The 19,693-nt window shown below is 51.4% G+C and overlaps 1 protein-coding gene across 1 annotated transcript in view; it reads right to left on the reverse strand.

Moving 5' to 3' along the window:
• The window catches only part of MYO5B (myosin VB), a 309,980-nt gene that overhangs the window by 9,851 nt on the left and 280,436 nt on the right, over nt 1-19,693 (reverse strand). Inside the window, exons 30-36 of the mRNA XM_017665463.3 lie at nt 14,944-15,021; nt 12,036-12,234; nt 8,307-8,400; nt 7,913-8,056; nt 5,027-5,178; nt 3,230-3,319; nt 1,181-1,331 (exon numbers count right to left, since the gene is read on the reverse strand). Coding sequence (XP_017520952.3) covers nt 1,181-1,331; nt 3,230-3,319; nt 5,027-5,178; nt 7,913-8,056; nt 8,307-8,400; nt 12,036-12,234; nt 14,944-15,021 — 908 coding nt within the window. The remainder of the gene's footprint in view (nt 1-1,180; nt 1,332-3,229; nt 3,320-5,026; nt 5,179-7,912; nt 8,057-8,306; nt 8,401-12,035; nt 12,235-14,943; nt 15,022-19,693) is intronic.

A 19,693-nucleotide genomic window follows, 5' to 3' on the forward strand; every position in this document is an offset into this window, starting at 1 on the left:
TAATGGGACAAAGACCATGGGCAGGTACCAACATGATTCTGTACTGGCTTCTGTGCTGAGAATCCAAGGTTTGAGACATGAATGACCAGGGTGAGTCCTGGCCCAGCCAACTGACTCGGTCCTGGGCCCTGAGATTACCTCCAGCTCTGCTGCATGAGCCTCTGACCATAGGAATCCTAGTTAGCTGGTCTGTCATACTGACTGCAACAGCACTTATCATGTGCTGGGTACTCAATGTTCACTGTTTCTTTTAATCTTCCAAATGCCATTTACTGATGAGGAAACTGAGGCATGGAGATTTTTTTTTTAGTAACTCTCTCAAGTCACACTGCTAGGAAGTGGCAGGGCCAAGATTAGAACCCAGGCCTGTTTGACTCCGGAATGGGTGCTATTAACCACACCATCCCGAGTCATGCAGTAATCCAGGTCTCTCCTTATCTGGAGAGAATAAACTGGTGCCTCTTAGGAAGATTTGCAGGAAGGAGGATTTGGAATGATATCCCAAGGGATATGTTTCTGGATGATATGAAGAATTCTGTCCTACTTGGAATTCACTTATAACCTGCTTTTTAAGTACCTGGAGAAAGGATTACACATGGGCTGAGGGGACAGTTTCCTCCCCAGCCTTTATGGTGCCCAGTGAATGATGCATGTGTATCATTTTTCTTTTAAAAAATTACTGCTCTGATTTTTCAATTCTGATTCCATGCTAAGTGCCTGCATGTACTGCTTTGGTCAGAGTGTCCAGTCTTTATTGTGTGAGTGCTCACTACTGTGTTTGCACATGGACACACTTAATGCTTTTGTTTTTTTCATGAATAAAGTATATATGTGGGCAAGATGGTCTCATTTTTCCACTGTATATGCATTTGTACCTTTTTATTAACTACAGAAATTTGTTTTAGGAAAAAATATAAAATACTACAGAAAAAGAGGTAAAGGAAAAATGATGGATATTTTCACTGCCCAAGCATCATGTATTTTGATGGGGTGGGGTGGGAATTTCACAGCTCTTTTTGAGCACATGGCACACACCTCACCCCCTCAGCTGCCTTCTTTGTGAATGAAGGTCCTGGTTTTCTGGAGGCCGGGCCTAGGGTCTCCAGTACCTTAAAGGTAGCAGTGCCTACCCTGACGTCAGACCCCGGTGAGTGCTGGCGATCTCCTGTTGCCTGCTTACCTATCATAGGCTGCAACGTGCCCTCAGAGATTTTAATGAGCTGCTGGTAGATCTGAATGGAGAGGTCACTCAGCACCTGACGGTATTCAGTGAGGTCAAAGTTCTTAAGACAGTGTTCATTCTGCTTGGCCGTGTTCTGAGTCATGAAGCCCTGCAGAGGGAGAGGTGTGTTTTCCTGAGGCTTTGAGTCCCCTGGACTTGGCAGGACTTTGGCCTTCTGGTCACTTTTGCAATATCCTATTTGTGGGGTCCTATCTGGCTCTATTTTTTTTTTTAATTAAAGTATCATTGATATACACTCTTATGAAGGTTTCACATGAAAAACATTGTGGTTACTGCATTCACCCATATTATCAAGTCCCCCGCCCCACCTGATTGAGATCACTGTCCATCAGTGTAGTAAGATGCCACAGAGTCACTGCTTGTCTTCTCTGAGCTACACTATCTTCCCCGTGACCCCCCCACACCATGTGTGCCAATCATAATACCCCTCAATCCCCTTCTCCCTCCCTCCCCACCCGCCCTCCCCTTTGGTAACCGCTACTCCCTTCTTGGAGTCTGTGAGTCTGCTGCTGTTTTGTTCCTTCAGTTTTGCTTCGTTGTTATACTCCACAAATAAGGGAAATCATTTGGCACTTGTCTTTCTCTGTCAGGCTCTATTTATATGATGTTCTAACAAGACATTGAGTTCTTTGAGGCCTCACTGATGGCCCTGGAATTTGAAGGCAGTGTAAAAATCTCAGCATGATGGAACAGTCAGAACTGCTTAATTAAAAAGGCCTCAATCATTTAGTCCATATGCCTGAGGTGACGTCATTTCCCTAACAGAGTAAAACTCAGGTTGCTAGCAGGTCTAGGAAAGAGGGACCCGTGCTTCCTGATTCTTTGTCCAATTCTCTTTCCAATAGGTCAGTTACCCGAAAATGTTGTCACACACAGCCACTGAAGGGGTATGGCCCTGGGTCAGATTGTGTGTTCTTATAATGAGAAATATTATATGAATGCTATCATCGGGTATCAGAATTCACAGATGAACTGAAATGATTCCACAGCCATAGCGCTGTCCTGTTTTCTACATCAACAAGATGCAGTAATATATATGTTAAAAGAATTGCTAATATCAAAAGGACTCATGTGACTTAAGTCCTTGGGAAGGTTACAGAGTGAGATATAAGAAAAAGCCAAGGAGTCCTCTGGGGATCTGGGTGTAGTCTGTGTCGGGGATGAGCTGGGATTCTTACTGGAGAAACCAGAGTGGGAGCATGCCGTCTGCCACTAGGTAACTGGGCTGAATGGGAAAAGACCCTTCAGGGCCCAGTATTGGGAATGGTGAGTCCTAAAGCTGGGCTCTAGGGGTCCAGAGCAGAACATGAAATGATGCAGTCAGTTGGGCCCCTGGCTGAGGAATCAAATTAAGTTAGAGGCCTGAAGTTGGGCCTCAAGAGTAGTTCGATTATGTTACACCTCTCTCTGTGGCCATCTTTGTCTGCCTTAAAATGGACAAACTAGGGTTGGCTTAGGAGATGGTCTGACACACCAGAAAACTGGGCTTCCAGCATTCACTGAAGGGAGGCCTTCCTAGGGATGCTTTAGCAATTTAAGGTCACAAAGATTTCCCTGGAGAGTCCAGGGGCTTGCAGACAGCAGACAGGTTATGCAGACTCCTTTTCCCATCAATCCTGTTTATCTGATCCAGGTGCTTTCTGGAAAGCCTCAGGATCTTTGAGGCCACCTGGAGGTAGGTCTCCCATAGACTGCTTTATTCCTGCTTCCAGCTACCTGGTGTAGTAAGGCATGCCCACGCTGGAGGTCCCAGATGGCACCCCAAAAGCTTGACATCCTCTCTCGAGGGGACAACCACATTTGGATGAAGCAGGGACACTTCCTGTGGTCAATGACCCCATTCTGAGCTGAGATCTGAGGTGCTCTGACGTGGCACACACATGCTACATTGCTGTGTCCGAGGCCAAAAGGCCCTGGCTGAAGGACTTGGGGTACTTGAGTGGCTTCTAAGTGCATCTAGGGCACTGGGCTTATTTTAGCACTCACCTCATCCCCGCTATACTGCTTCAAACAATGCAGGAGGCGGCAGGTATTGGATAACCAGAACGATGTCATCTCAAAGTCATCATTGTGCTTCTAGGAAGAGAGAAAGGCAAACCTAGTTATGGGTAGTGGCTCCTATCCAGTTAAATGCTTACCTAGTGCTTCTCTTTCCATGGTTTCCATTCTTACCCAGCATGCCCCAAGCAGACCGGGCATGATAGGCAGGCAGTTGCCAGTCACAGAGATGAGACCCACTGCCAAGAGGCTACACTGGCATTCCTCCACTGCAGATAGTACACAGACCTCCATCCTGGTCCCCTGATCAGTGCCAACACATGTGCACATACACAGAAGACAGGCTGCCTCTACAGTTGAAGAATACAAAGCCAGGTAACAGACGAGGCGTGCCACCAGCAGCCACAGGCTGTCCTCTAACCACGGAGCAAGCTGGCCTTGGCAGGCTCTGAACAATCAGTGATCCAGGATAAGAGATGCAGGGAGCATACCAGTGATGCATTCTGGTACTGTTTACCTAGCTGTCAGGTGTCTGGAAAAGGGCTATGAACTGTAACTAAATGAAAAGGGCTGCTCAACACCCCAAAGCATTATGTTGCAGTTTCTGCACCTAGACCAATGCCTTCAGGGAGAGCATCCCATCAGGCAGGGGCACCACCACCTACATGTCATATACAGGTGTGTGCTATGATGGTAATAACACAAGGGACATGACCAGAAAGTTGGTGGGGCTGGGCATGCTAGCTGAGCCCTGTGATTAGGAAAGGCTTCCTGGAGGAAGTGACATTTGAAAGCAGTTGAAGAGTCAGTTAGACTGGCATAAGCCCCCAGCTGGAACTCACGAAAGAGGTCAAGACAGGAGACACCAGTGTGAGCCAGCAGCATGCAGGTAACGTCTCTAGATCTGGGGGTGGACAAAACTGCCCATGGAGCCCGTGGCAGGGGAGGCAGTGTGGCTGCAGATACAAACATGGCATGAAGTTCAAGGCTGGCTCTGACGAGCTCATGGAGGGGAAAGGGGGGCAGGCAACAGTGGTTCAGCACGTCTCAGAACTGGTGTGGACTCTGTTTCGGAGGGTGGCGTGCATCCTGAAGGGGCAGTGTGCTTGAGAACTGAAGATGGTCGCTAAGAGCAGCACCCCTTGGGGCTGGGGCCTGCCGGGAGGTTTGTCGCCTTCAGCAATCTCATTCCCGATGTCTGGTCCAGGGCTCACCTCCCTGTAGGCCAGCTTGTGCCCACAGTGGCTGCCATTATATTCAAGAGCCACCTTGAGCCTCCAGGTGGAGTTCTGAGCTGCTTCTGGGCCTCTAGGCAGCCCTCTCCCGGCTCAGGCTGCCTCACTTTGGAAGCTGATGAATGTCTATACCTTTTCCTATGCCATTGCCCTGGACAGCAGGCACCTGGCTCCGTGGAAAGGTCTGGGAGAGGAAGTGTTCAGGTTGTGTCCCTGAATGTCACTCCAGGGCGAGGCCAGCCCAACCTTGGCTGAGGCAGGATGTCTTCCTAGCATCTCTGGTAAAGGTTTCTGGAAGCACCGGGGTTCCCTAGAGGCCTACACCATATTTCTGGGCTTCCTACCATCTCTGAGCCTCAGCGAGCATTCCCTGGGAGCTTCCCAGGGCATCCCACTTACACAGACAGGCTGCTTCTGTGCTTCTGTCATTTACCCTCAGAACTGGAGACTTTGCAGAACTTGCTACTGCAAAACCCAGACAGGAGCAATGGTGAGGTGCTGGCTTCGCTCAATCCACTGCAAACCCCTACCTTCGGCATGGGATGCTTACCTTCAGGACTTTCTTAATGCCATTGATGGTGGAGGTGAGCAAAGAGTGCACCTTGAGGTCATCGTTGATGTAATCTGCGTGCCTGATGCACATGTAGAGGATGTAAGCAGGAAGACAGGGCACCGTGCCTGCCAGCATCTGGGGCTTCAAGTCTGAGAGTGACAAACAGTAAGAATTAGATTTATGCAGATGCTTGGAGCTGTAGAATCCTGATCTGAAATACAAAGACTTTCAAGGTTTTCGTGTATCTTATTTAAGAATGACCTCTCATGGTGGAGGGGTTGGGGCAGGGGTGTGTGGGGCGGGGGAGAAGCTAACCCTCATACACAAATGCCTTCTGACCTTGACTACCAATAATTCCAGAAACTAGTTAAAATCCCCAAACTAACAAAAACATATCCCTAATTGTTTGGATTACAGCAGCGGAACAGGCTCCTGATGTCTTGTCTTCACAGCTTGGAGGAAAAGAGCCCACAGGCCACTCCCTGCCTGAGTTTACACAGAGGCCAGAGGCCACAGTCATGTCCAGAAGGGGCCTGACGGCCAGAGGAGGCTGATGACAGGAACCCACTGGCCAGGACACAGGGCAGAACTCCTCATCCCTCTGTATCAGCACTTCCTGTGGGAGGCAAATGGGCTCTTGAGCAGTGAGACTGCAATGGCTGGCCCAGGAGAACTTGGCAAACTAACTGCACACTCCCCAAGACAGAGCCAGTGTGCCAGGGATGGGAAGGCTGGGGCAACCTCTAGCCCATTTAGCTGTCAGTGTGGAATTGATTCACCTGGTATCGCCTGCCCAGACATCTTCAGAACCAGCAGGCCAAGCAGCTGATGGCCTGTTACTCTCTCCCCTCCCCAGTGCCACCACTTGACATGCATCTCACCAGCCTCTCTCTTGGCCAGTGTTAACTTGGCCACAGTCAGGACAGCCACTATCCCAACTCCCCGCCCCCACAACTGCCCTCTTCTGCAGCCTACACCTGTGCCAGGTTTGCTTGGCAGGACTGGAAGGAGCTCGAGTGTCTCTCCACGGCCTGCAGACTCCTGAGTCTTCAGTTGGTCCTTCCCTGCCCAAAGCCCTTGGAGGGCCAGGGGAAACTGTCAGATTGCTTTCCATGTCACAGGAAGCTTCTAGAACAAATCAGGCTTAGAGCAGTGAGTGGTGATAGGAGCCCAGAGGGGGAGGAGGGCCCAGAGCAAAGGGAAGATGCACACAAGGCCCCAGTGATGCACCTCCAGCCCTCATCCCTCACTCCCATTACCTCTACACCCAACCTTCACCCAGCCCAGGTCTCATGAGCCACATTCAGACTTGGCATGGCAGTGCAGGGGGCTGCCTCCCCTCACCTGTAGGTGGGCCAGGGGAGGGGAGGGGGCAACATCCCCAAATGTCCTAGGTTGGGCTGGGGATGCTCCAACTGGCGCTTAGTTTCCACTGTCCCCTCAGCTACATCCTATCCTTCAAGCTAAATTCTGACTACAAGCCATAATACTCCAGGCACATGGTTAGCATTCGGGCATCTCACAGGCTCAGCAGAGGGCTGTGGATTGGTCCTTGACTCTAATACCAGTAACATTACACAGAAAAATGTGTTTTAAGGCCCGGGCTTCTTTAAGCTCAACCCATGTGTAGATTATAAACAGCTTGTCCTGCCTTGGAAGGTTCTACCATGATTTAAGTCCTGTTTCCCTGTTGGTATAAACGTTGGCCCTGAGGGGCAGGGACCATGGGTCTGCATTTTTTTGGATCTTCCACAGGGATTAGCAGGTGCTGGGCTCCTAAGAGACAGTCAGTAAAGTCTTGGCATTTGTTTAGATGAGGCCTTTCGGAGAGAAGGTGACTGTGCTGGTGCAGACGGCTTAGTAGGCAGTGCCCTTGCCTGGGCCCACCTGAGGAAGAACAGTGGGAAGGAGACAGCTGTCTGCCGGTCTGATGCTGTCAGTTTCATTCACCGGAAATTAAAGGCTCATTCCTAGCAGCATTTGGGTAAGATGCAGCCCATTTGAAAAGTTTGAGGTGACTTATATCACACTTAATTGCTTGACAACTGTAGGAGAAATTCACCTTTATAAAAAGAGAAATACTTAGCTAGTAAAAATACCCAAGGCAAAGCGCTGAGCAAAATCTGTGCTGAGCCAAAGTCACGCTCCATTCTTTCTGTGCCCCTTGGCACAGTGCTCAGCAGCGTGGGACCTCAATAAACTTAAATTTCTCCAAAATAATGTTTACCTCTTATTTGAATTTTAAATACCTACAAGAGCTACTACATGTTCCAATTCCTCACATTTGAGAAGGTTTTCGTAGCTTTAACACAGCACTTTCATCTTTGGTAGATTTCACTCGATAGGGTTGGTGGGGGTCAGTATCCTCATCCCCACTTTCCATATGGGAAAACTAAGGCTCTAGAGAATGGAGCTAGAGGCTCGGGGTGCAGAGGATTGGACCACAGAGATTATTCCTCTTTTCTTTCCGACCCCCTCCTCTAAGCAGCTTCCTCCTGGGTCTGCAGGTTCTGCTGCATCTGCCTGGCACAGATCAGGAAGCTGGGCATGGTGAAGTCAGACGGGGCTTGAGACCAGTGGGGAGCGAGCTGGTACAGTTGGCAAACCAGGCTGGTGGAAAGCAGCTCCCAAGAGCCCTGCATGTGGCCCCCAGAGGGCAGCCTGCACACAAGCTACAGCATCAGTGTGGCCTGGGAGTGTGTTAGAAATGCCGCAGCTTGAGGTGATAGGTGTGCGGGGGAGAGGGTGGGGCATTCGCAGTGGTGGATGAGTGAGTGGCGGGCAGAGGGGAGGGTGGGGCTGGGACATGCCTGGTGGGCAGTGGAGCAGGGAGAGGCGGAACGAGGACAGAGGTTGGGAGGAGGGGCCATGCAGGGTCCCGACCTGTCACCAGGTTCCGGATGAGGAGGGCCTCATCTTCCTTGTGGTACTCCAGCATGCCCTGGAAGTCCTTCTCTTTCCGCTGGACGGTGACCTGCCTGTTGAGCTCATGGCGCTTCTTCTCACTTTGAGCCAATGCCTGGGCAGCTGAGCAAGAGAGAGACAGTGGTGCATGGAGCCTCCAGCCTGCAGGAGCATGGGGAGGGGCCCTCGGGCGGGTGGGGTCAGTCTAGCTAAGCAGAAGGTTTGAGCTCGTGGAGTCTGACCTCTTCCACCCCGTGACTGGACTATACATGGGCACAAGAACTTAAAAAGGCGGAAGGAGTTTGCAGAGGGAGGCAGGCAGCTCTCCTCCCCAGGCATGGCTTCATAAAACACATGGTCACACACACCCTACCTTCTAGGTCCTGGACTTTCTTCATGTAAATCTTTAGTTGTTTTTTGAGCTTCCTCTCATTTTTTTCCAGCTTTTCTACCAGTTCTTTAAGGTCCTAAAGCAGAAGGAAGTAGTGTGAGAATAGACTGAACACTGTTCTGGAGGGCAGGTGTAGAATCCCGGGGCCCAGCGCGGTGTTTGGGCACCCAGCTGAGGAGACTGGCACCACGCAGCTCGCCGCTCCCTCGTCTGAGCCCAGGAAGTGGGAAATGGGTCATGTTCATCCTATCCAGATGAGGGCAGCTCCCCCCAGCTCAGCCTGCCTGGCAGCCTGCTCAACTACATGGTTCTCTTGGCCAAGTACCTCAGGTTGCTGTGCCAACCCCCCAAGAGACACTCAGCCTTGAGGGGTCCCCAGGTGGGTGGGAAGGAAAGGACAGGTAGAGGTGAAAGTCAGGAGATAGGCAGTAGGCTGGCAGAGCCAGCAGACCAGTGAGATTACCCAGAAGCCAACCAGGCCCACAGCCAGGGGCCCCTCTGTGGCTGCTCAGTCCCTAGCAACTGTTGCCCTGGGAGTAGACCAGCCCCCTGGGACGGGGAACAGCATTAATGTCATCCCCATCTGGCTGGGCAGTGGTCCTCTGTGGCCGGAGAGGCTGGGAGCTCAGTCACCATTACAGTCTCTGTAACTGGGTGCAATGTGGAAGTCAGAAGCAGACACACCTCTGTGGAGCCTTGGTGGACATCCGGGGGACAGTTTTTCAAGTCTGGCCTACAGACCGAGCCAGCCCAAAGCTCAGCGGCAATGTGAGGGCACTGCATGCTACAAAGCTAGTTACAGCTTTGTCAAGGACTGTACTGCTTTATCTTATAAAAGAGCACAAATTTAAAAAAGCTCTCAAAATTGAGAGGTATGTAAAAGGCAGGAGGGGCAGCACAGAATAAAATACCGACCAGGGAGTGAGTGCACTTGAGCTATAGGGTCAGTCCAGAGAAAGGACCTAGGCATCTTTAGGAACGTCAGGCAGGACTCTGTGGGGTTCGTAAGGCTGCCTATGAACCCACAGTTGTACTCAAACTCCATCTCATTCTTAAGCATCCTTCCGAGTTGTGCCAATATCCCTGTGGCTCCCTGGGCTGTCTGCCCAGCTCTGGGGCTTTGCCAAGTGCCACCCTCACCTCTACCTTGTGCTCACACAACGCTTTGCACCTCCAGCTGCACTGAATCCTTATCTAGGGCTCCTCCTCTTGCAAATGATGAAACTTTGGTTGGAGGCAAATGACTTGACCAACCCAGGAGGAGGAACTCAGGCTGGGCTGCTCCAGACCACAGTCAGGAAGGAGACCCTTCCTGCAACTGCCACCCTGTCTCCACATCCCCTGTGCAATGCTACCGAAACCAAAACACAAAAATGTGCTTCTTTCTTTTTGAATACACTGTTTGAAATTTTTTTTACCCTTGCTTTAAATCTTTTTTCTACATTCTAGGAGGTCAGACAATAAATCAATGCTCCAATACCTATTTGCAGCTAATTATAACACCAGGCACTCTAACAAGGAAAGATTAAGCTGGTAGTCAGGCCTTGGATCCTATTATCTTCTGTCTCCAGGAGATCGGAAATCTCAGCTAACTTTTTGGGGGAGAGCCCAGGAAATACAATATTTCCCCTGGACCACAATGGGGTGGGGAGCTGGGGGTTGGAGACTGCACTTCTGAATGGCAGCTTAGCGCAGCTCAGCTCTGCCAGTTTGTTATGCCCTTTCCCTCAAGTCCTGGGATGCTGAATTCCTTAACATGTCCTGAGGAATGGTATAGAGCAGAGGTTTCCAAACTTTGCAGCACACTGGAGCCGCCTGGGGATCTTTAAAGCTTGTAGTAAGCAAACTTCAGACAAATAAAAGGGAAATCAGTGTGGGACATGCTGGGTGGGCAACTTGTGGAGCTGCTGAGGCTCAAAGTCAGAGGCTAAAATTACAGATGGCTTATGAAAGCGGGACTTTGGACACTGAGAGATGGGCGTGTCTGATGACATCTCTATACTTTTCAAGTTGCTACCAGGAAAGATGATCACATCCCTCCTCCTACACAATTCTGTGACAGCATCACGGCCTCCCTGGTCATTCCAGCTGGAAGCCATCCTCCTGAATGCCTGTAAAGTTGACCTCTGAGGCATCCTCACGTGCCTGTGGCGGGCCTTGCCCTCCCTGCTGATATCAGTCTCGCAGCTTTGCTGGCCAGCAGGTGGGAGGCACTAATGCTTGCTCAGCAGGGGAACAGAAATCAAGAAGCCCCCTGCTGGTCTGCTTGTGGGCCACAGCCTCTGCCTGGGCAAACAGCAGACCAAACTCCAGAAGTCTCCCAGCAGGTGGCAAGGTGGAGTTCTGCTGGTTATCTTCACTTTCACCCACCCAGCAAGCCAGGCTCCGCTCAGGCCCCATGGACCACTCACTCCCAAGCGCTTCCTCCATGGAGCACAGCTCTCCTTGAAGGTGGTCACCACTTGACCAATGGCCCCTCCAGGGAGCACTGGCCAGCAAAGGCATTTCCCACACTAACTCTTTTACCTGGTAGCAGCTGGCCCAATTTAATATGTACATTTCTTTAAAAAAAATTTAAAAAGCTCCCTGCTTGCACACTTGTGACATGCAGAGAGAGAGAAACAGAAGGGGGAGGGCAGATCATCTTTATGCATGTCCTATTCAGGGACCTGTGGTCCAGGGTCCCACTTCTTCCCTTGGGATTGCTTGAGCCAATAGCAACCGTGGGGTCACTTAGCTGTAAGGGAAATGCAGCCACACTGGGCTGCTGGCTTGGTAGCTCTGCTGTGTGCACACCTGCTGGGCAGGTTTGCGGCCACTTTGTGCTGCTCCCACACAGGCACACTCAGTTCCAGGCCACTGGCCCTCCTGTGCTCCTCCGCCTTCTGCCCGCCCCCACTCTGGTCAAGCGCCTGTGGCCACGCTTCTCTCTCTGCCCATTCACACACCTGACAACCCCTTCTCAGCTCCTGACTCAGCTCCTCTCAAAAGCGGCCCCCACAATTCTTTTTCTGTAATTCTTGTTAATCTCAGGTAGAATCATGCTTTCTGAACCGCCATCTTCTTTCTCTTCTTTTTTATATCTTGTTTTCCCTACCAGCCTGTAAGCTCTTCGAGGACAGAGGCTGTCTTCCAGGGCTCATTTGATGACTGTCTGCAAGGATGGCCATCACCCATTCCTCCCGTTACTCAGTGACAGGAGTCTATCCCCCACTAAATCCAGCCTAGCCAGGGACTGTTTTGGTCAATAGAATGTGGCAGGTCTGGGACTAGGTCTTGAGAGGCCTCCTAGCTCCCGCTTTCATCCTGTTGGAGGTCAGTTGCCATGCAGAGCAGTTCAGGGCGGGCCAATGAACGAAGAGACCACCTGCACAGGGAGAGGGACCACATGGATGGAGCCGTGAGCCACACCAGCACTGCGTGGAGCAGAGACAAACGGTCAGCGCTGAGCCCTTCCTGAATTCCCGACCCACACAATTGTGGTTGCTGTGTTGAGCCGCTAAGTTAACACTAAGTTAAGGTGGTGGGCGGGGCTGGTCCCACAGTGACAGATAATGGAGTTCCACTTGCTGACGAGGTTGCTAGGTTCTCTGTTCCTGCTACAGAGCCAATGACATGAACCTTGTCCATTTGGCTCATGGCCATCCCCGGTCCTATTTTCTTCCAGAACATGACTTCCCAGAGTGGGATCCACTGGGCATGGCTACTCACCAGGTTCTCATTGGTCAGCCGGGATATCTCCTGCTGGACGCCAAATTCCACCTGGGCCTCCGGGGAGAGCAGCAGCGTCTGGCAGAAGGTCTGCTGCTGCTTGTCCAGCTCCTCCTTCAGCATCTCCACCTGGGCCTTGAGACCTTCCGCCTCTTCCTCATGCTCACGGCTCTGGGCCTGCAGCTGGGCCTCCAGCAACCTGCACCAGGGGGAGGGTGGCAGGTGACCGTGGGGCTCAGGGGGGGCCAGTGGGGGCCACAGATGGACATGCGGTGGGGAGCAGCCAAGCAGGCAGTCATCAGCAATGGCACGAGCCCAGTGGGACGGACGCCAAGGGGAGCGATCCATGGGGCTCATGAGGCAGGCGGGCCAGCCTAACCTGCTTGTGGAGGATGGGAACCAGGGCCAAACACAGCACCCTGGTCGTTGGCCTTTTTTTGACCCCCCTCATTCCCCTGTTCCTCGTTCTGTGAGCAGTCTGTTGGCTTGGGATTGAAAGAGTACCTCCATGTCAAAATGTCATCAGCGGAAATAAATTTCTTACAACATCTTTTAAATAAAAGCATCCACATCTGCCCCAAAGCTCATAAGAATCTTCTTGCTAATCTCCATCCCCACTATTTATTGGCACCCCACTTTATCTCTGGCTTTACAATTTCTTCCCTAGTCAAAAGAGAAACTAAGACTATTTGCAAATGATATGGGGGAAGGTTTAAGATCAACAGCATCACGACAAGAAGCAAACAGACCCAGAGGATCTGAGGAAGGTTGGGGAGAACTCTCAGAAGACTACGAGTCTGAAAGCTCCCTGGGCGATTCTGGGGTCCCCTGTTCCACAATAGAAGGTGAGGAATTAACCAAGCTTCCTAAGCACCTCCTTACCAGGAAGTTAACTCTTACTATGAACTATGGTGCTATCTTCTTGGACTTAATTTCTGGAACAAACTTTCTGATTCAGCACAGTAAATAATCAAGTAAATTAAGTAAATAATGACATGAAAGAAAGGTAGGAGGTTCTACATAAAATACACAACCAACGGCTTCCTGCCATGGTCCACATGGTTAAAAATTCACCCCTGTCTCTTCCTGGGATGCAGATAAAGACTGTAATAAAAGCTGGGCACAGAGTCAGGAAGCTGGGGGTGCCTAGGACACAGCTGTTAGAGTCCCATGGCTGTTCTCAAAGCAGGGACATGAAGAGGTATCTTGATTTTGAGGCTCCTCTAGCTTGGATTAAGAGAGAGGAGAAAGTCTACACTGTGAACTCCCAGATGGAAGCAACCACGTTTTTTTGTAGCCCAGGCATTGGATGCAATGCTTGGCTTCCAGTGGCTTCTCAACAAAGTTCCACAAATGAAGAAATGATGGAGAAATGACTGATTTGCCTACTCACCATAGGCAGCATTACCACAGGAAAGCAGTAATAATGTGAGGATTGTGGAGAATATTTAGTATTTAAATCAGCACTTTAGAGGACGTACAATATCTAGAGAACACCCAGTCTTGGCTACACTGCACTAAAGGCTGTAAGTTGTAAATGTAATGGGAGGCAGAGAGCACAGGAACACCTGGGCTCTAGGTACTCTACTTCAGGGATCAGTTCCTGATCTGGGCTGTGAATGTACTGCTCACATTTTGTTTTACTCTCCACAAAGAGTTGGGTAACTTAGCCCAGGGCTCTGTGGAAGTCCAGTAACCCCTGCAGGTGCCAGGTTTCCAGTTCACCTGACTATGGCCACAGCCAATGGCAGAGCCAGGTCTAGAAGCCAGGTCTCCTGATGCATAGGCCTGTGCTTTCTCTCTTTGTTAATGTATTCACGTACTGCTTTCTCTCTTTGTTAATGTATTCATGTACTTTTCTACTAAAAACATCTGATCGGCTGACAGAGAGCCATGCACAATCACCTGACTTAACTTGTAGGTTCCCCATTCCAGTGAAACCTCTGGGCAGGACAGGAATCCGATCTTACTGAATAAGAGCCAGTATAGAAGAAGTGGCCGCTAACATTTATTTTGTGCTTACTACATGCCAGGTATGAGCAATGTGCTTCACCGTGTTAACCCTATTTCCTATAATCAGTGAGGCAGGCCCAATTCTGACCCACATTCTACCAGAGAAAAAAACAGATGTCATGTTGCCTACAGGTGGTGGGGCTACATTTGAAATCAGAGCCAGAAGACATAATGCTTTGAAAACCAGCTCACCTGGACTTTCATTTCCCAAGAAGAGACACTCTTATTTCTGAATTAAGCCCTTCACTCCCTTCACTCTGTCACTGGCAGCCAGAACTTTGGAAATGATGCGTAAGGGTGCCAGATGCCTGTTCCAGCTCTGCCAGCACTGGGCTGAGAGGGGTGCGAACAGACTCCTTCCACCTCGTCCAGCCTTAGTTTTCTCTTCTGAAGACCATCATCCCACCCTTTGTTGGGAGGCTCACACTGCCAGCTGTGCCACAGCCCTGAGAAGCCACTTGCTGGCAACCAATATACGACATGTTGTGCTGTTTCCGGGCTTGCCTCATCCCCCTGCTCACCTTTCCACCTATGGCTGAAGGTCAGTGGCTTATGGATTCAAACTCTGGTATCATATGGAACCAGGTTCAAATTTGGGATCTTCTACTTCAGCAGCAAGTTAATCCTAAACCCGGCACGCTTTGGTGTCCTCGCCTCCTGAGGGTCCCACTGAGCCACCAAGCGCTATTACCTTGACCCACACAGGCAGCTTCCGCCAACTCATCCACACAGCCTGGACCCAAAGTACCAGACGGGCCCCCCAAGGGGTTGGCCACCGGCTCCCCCTGAACAGGGCCCTGTGCCCTCGCATCCACTCCACTGAAGGACAGTTAAGCGTAAACACGGGCAGGCAGAGCAGACAGAGCAGACACAGGGAGAAAGGCACGTATTTGACCTGGCAACTTGCTTTAGGCCTTGGTAGGCCAAGCCGAGTTCTCCATCTTCATTCAAATAGCCCCAGTCCTCAGTCTTGCTAGAAATAAAGGACAAAAAAAACACAGGGTGTCCAGAGTAGAGGAAAGAGACAGGGAGGCAGAGAGCCCAGGGGAGTGAGGTGATTCCAGCCAAGGTTTGGAAGTGAGGAAAGGGAATGGCTCAAGAACGCCCAGCTTCATCCTCTTCCATGCCCAGCACAGGGTGTGTGTGGGGGGGCTGCGAGCACCCTCTCCCCCAGGTCTCCCATGGCCCAGTTACTGGATCATAAGTGGGCTCCTGTGCTCTCCCGAGGGGCTCACTGATCCCATGGGCTGGAAACCACGTGGTGGAACAGAGAGAGCAAAGGGGTGCCCTTCTCCCAGGGATCCTGTAAGCCTGTACATGCTTACACACCACCCTGCCCTCTACCGCGTTGATTCAGAAAGGAAAACGGAGAACCAGGAGAGAGGCAAGCAGGGCAGGGAGGAGGGGAGCTGCATGGGGGTAGCTGCAGAGGTGAGCAGACTGCCTGCCTGTGCACCGCACCGAGCAGCAGGGGCAGCGCCCTGGGGACACCTGGCTCAGGGAGGGGGAAAAGGTCACTATATATTTTGTCTGCTTCTCAATGTGTCTCTCATCTCTGTCGCTAAAGGGCACAAAAGTATTAGCCAGTCTCAACTCCAGTCCCTGCTGCAGTCTTAAAGAAACTACTAATAAACTGTTCTGAGCATGACAACTGAATTTTCTCCCCCGACTTTGGGACTGGGGTGCATTACTCCTGTTTACTCAATGCAGAAAGCAGGTGGCCAGATGCCTTCCATCAGCACATTCTTTTGCCCTCTCCAGTTGCCTGGGGTCTGCCGGATGCCAGAGGGCAGCTCCTGGGCATCAGGCCCATGTCACACGCTTGCCCATCCGTGTGCCTGCCTGCCTTACACACAGACCTAGGTACACAAAAGATCCTCAAAGACCAGTGGAACTGGGTGGTAGGTGGCAGACAGAGCTTGGGGTGACTTTGAGGCTTCTCCTCCCTGGATCTACCCATACTGTCTCAGCTATTCTTCCTCCAGCGGGGCAGCAAGGGGATTACTGCCAACAAGTTTACCCTGGAGACCTTCCCTGTTGAAGACTCTGGTCCTCAAATGTCCGGAGCTCTTCCCTAGGCCCGGCCTCCCCAGAAGCTGCCTCTGGTTATAGACTTTTGCCTATCTCCACCCCCGGCTCTCCTGGCTTAGCACTTAACTGTCCTATGTGTTCCATTTATCCCAGCGAACCCAAGGTGACCTGGGTCATGCCAACGGCGAGCTGAGAACTTAGCACCTGTCCCTTCTCAGGCCTGACACTTACACTGCCGCAGAGCCCTTTGGTGGCTCGTGGGCTGCTCACTGGGGAGACTCCTGGGCACAGCTGCATTCCTGGGGACAGCATCACTACCACTCGGGAACACAGATCCTTTACTCCAACCGTCGCCTTTTCCACCGTGGAGAGACCCCAAAGTGGAGATACTCACCTGACACCCTGGGCTAGAAATCACATGGTCTCCTGAACCCGGCCTCCATCTCCTTCCTGGCCTGGCGGGGGCTGGCCCCTCAGGCACCCAGGCGGGGCTGCCAGGACGCTCTGCAGGCGCCGCACTCCCACCGCGCCCATGAGGGCAGACTGAGTCCGACTGCTCGCCCTCCAGGGGGCTGCATGTGTGCAGCTGGGCTATACAGTGAGGAAGTCAGCATTCATCCCTGCTCAGACAGACACTCACAGAATTCCGAACTCGGTAACATGCCAGGCATTGTGCACAAAGCCAGTCACCCCAGTGCTCAGGAAGTCAGGAACACAGTAAATTAAAAAGCAGTCAACAAACTCCAGGTCCGCCCTCTGTTCCCTGATGAAAGAGAACCAAATCCACAGAGGAGATTCTCTCTGCCCTCCATACACACCACTGACTCAAGGGCTGGGAGGGAGCGCCACCTCGTGGTGGAGAAAGAAAATTCCAAACAATTCAGCTCACGTGAATGTTTAAAGCCTAAGTGCTTGATGGCAGTTAAATAATCAACAAATGTTCAAGGAGAACCTCCTGTCTGTATGTCACTGTGCTTCGCCCCGTTCCCACAGAGGCCACAGACACACACGAGTAAGCAGGGAGAGTCTCCAGATGCAGGAGGCAGCGAGAGACAGCGGTTTAGGAAACCCACTGGAGAACCAGGCACCCTAAAGGCACCTCAAGGTGGGCTAATCACCTACGTGCCCTGGGCCTGTTTCTTCATGGGAAAAGTGAAAGTGCTTGGCTGAATTATCTGAGTGGTTACTTCTAGATCTTTAATTATATACCCTCATTAACTGTAAAGGTCATACTCCAGAAAAGGCCTAGGATGAGATTTATTTTCCCTTGGTGGAGAATAGAAAAACAGCCATCCCTCTGCTGGGGCTCAAGGACCTGCCTGTGGACAGAAACAGACAAGGTTCCCGCCAGCTTGGAGATGGTCAGTTTCCTGTTTGTAAAAAGACCACTTTGAGCCCCATGGGTGTCCTCATTTCTTTGGTTCACATGTGGACTTTCTACCAACTGATCAGGAGATGCCTGGAATCTTTGAGAAGTGGGAGGTGGCAACCCCAAGACCATCACCAAGAGAAACCTGAAACTACAGGCCTGGCCTCTCAAGAATGAATGGTTTGTGGATGAATATGGCTATGCCACTGAATTACAGCAGAGACGGTGCTGATGGCTCAGGACCAACAAATTCTGGGAAACACAAGGGAATGATCACCTCCTCAAAGGAAGCAGCGAGCTTCCAGGCAGCAGTAGTTAAAGTGAGGGCTTGACAGGAACTGAGCAGAATCAGACCCTTCCCCTTTCTTTGACATTCTGACCAAGACATCCTGTGGCAGCTGGGGCTCAAGGTCAAAGGAGCCATAAACTCCAAGCCCACCCTAAGGAGGCTGCACACTCCTCTTCCTGGTTAAACAAGGTCTCCACTGTCCCAGACAGGCCCACTGGAGGGCAAGAAGTGACCCAGGTTTATCGGCCCAAGCCCGGGTGGCAGGAGCAAGCCTGCACTCTGTGCTGAGGGCCTCCTGTTTCCTGGGACCTGCTGGGTGGGAAGGACTGCAGCAGGCTTTCTGGGACCGGAGGAAAGGTCCAGTGAAGCACCCCAAGTCTCTCTCTGGAGTTCTCCAGACCTGGCAAAACTTGAGTGGAAACAGCCAGTGGCCAAAGAGGCGCTGGTCCTGTAGCCAGACGTGTGCCCTGGCCATGCTCTCACCAACCTGGCTCATGACCTGGAGTGAGGCCAGCCTGAGAGCTGTAAGCACGGTCCCCTGCTCTCCCAGCCCACGGCCCCATCCCTCTCCCAGATACCTCCTCCAGGCATGGCCCCACACATCTGAGCAGCCAGACTCTCCAGACACCCGCTGTCTGCAGCCTTGCTCTGGGGCAAGGACCAGCCCTCTTTCCCTGGTTTTGCCACACGTAAGGAGGTAATGATGATGTTGATCTCTCTCAGCTCCCAAGATACGGAAACGAGCGCTTTTTGGAAGAAGTGCTATTACCTACTGCTGGGCTGTTCCCAGAGCAGGCCCTCAGCACTGGCTTCTCTCCCCACATTTGAAAACAGGAAGACACAGTGTAAAGATCAAAACAGAACTCCAGAAACTCTGAAAGCTAGCAGGTGAACAAAGTTCTGGATGTGGGGACCAGGACCCTTAAAGGGGCTGTGATTGGGCATGGAGGGCAGTGTCTAGAATCCCTAAGAGTGTGTTTAGAAACCTAAGCACAGTTCAGTGTGTACGTTTTTCTAGGGAGAGGACACCCCCCAGTTGCCCCCGTGTAATACAACTTATATTTAAACCAGCCTCTCTCCATTATGGGAAAACAGGAGGAAAAGAAAAGCAGCTCCCTCTTCAAAGATCTTTTGTTACGGGGACATGATGTCCTCCCCACTGGCCCAGGGGGCCAGCAATCAGTCAGCACCCTTGGCCCTGCCAGCTGCCCACTGCTGTCCCCCCTCACTGCCGGGATTCACCAAACCGGAACACAGACCCACCAGTGCCACTTCCCGGGGGCCGGGCCTGGGGAACCTGTTCTCCTCGTGTCCCCTCCCCGCTCTCAGCAGCAGCTCCTTCTGTACTTAACTCGGTTCCACAGGCTATTAGTTCTCTATTGTGCCCTGGGCTTGCTGGGAACGGGATTATTTTAAAATATAAGAAAAGCTATTTTTATTTTATCACCATCTTTAAATTGCTGCAAAGGAAGCCAAATCCAGGGTATTAAGCAGCCCCTGGGAAAACCTGCACCTGGACTGGATCCCTGACAACGATTTGGGTGAACAAAAAAAGGAGATAAAATCAGGAAGATAATGCACTTTCGCTTGTCAGGACCCAGCCTGTTTCCTTCTTTTTCTTTAAATTTTAAATATCACCTGTGTTCTTTTTTTCTTATTCATCTCATTTCTTATCTTGAACCTGAGATAATTTCAAATGACTAAATCTTGGCTCCAGTCTTCGCACTGAGAGGCTCACCTTCATTTCCTTCTCTCCCTCCGTAGAGAACAGGGAACAGGATTATGTATCTCAGAATAAACTTGCTTCCCCCCTGGGGCCCTGCTACAATACCTTCTTCCCTCTGACTACCCACACAGTGGGCTGGAAGCCGCCCAGCCTGGGAGCCAGGCCTTCTGGATTCCACCTTGAGTGTCAGGCCAGCTGTGTGTCTGAGCAGCTCAACCCTCTGGGCCTCG

Source organism: Manis javanica, chromosome 9, assembly GCF_040802235.1.
Source record: "Manis javanica isolate MJ-LG chromosome 9, MJ_LKY, whole genome shotgun sequence".
In the NCBI taxonomy this organism is placed as follows: Eukaryota; Metazoa; Chordata; class Mammalia; order Pholidota; family Manidae; genus Manis; species Manis javanica.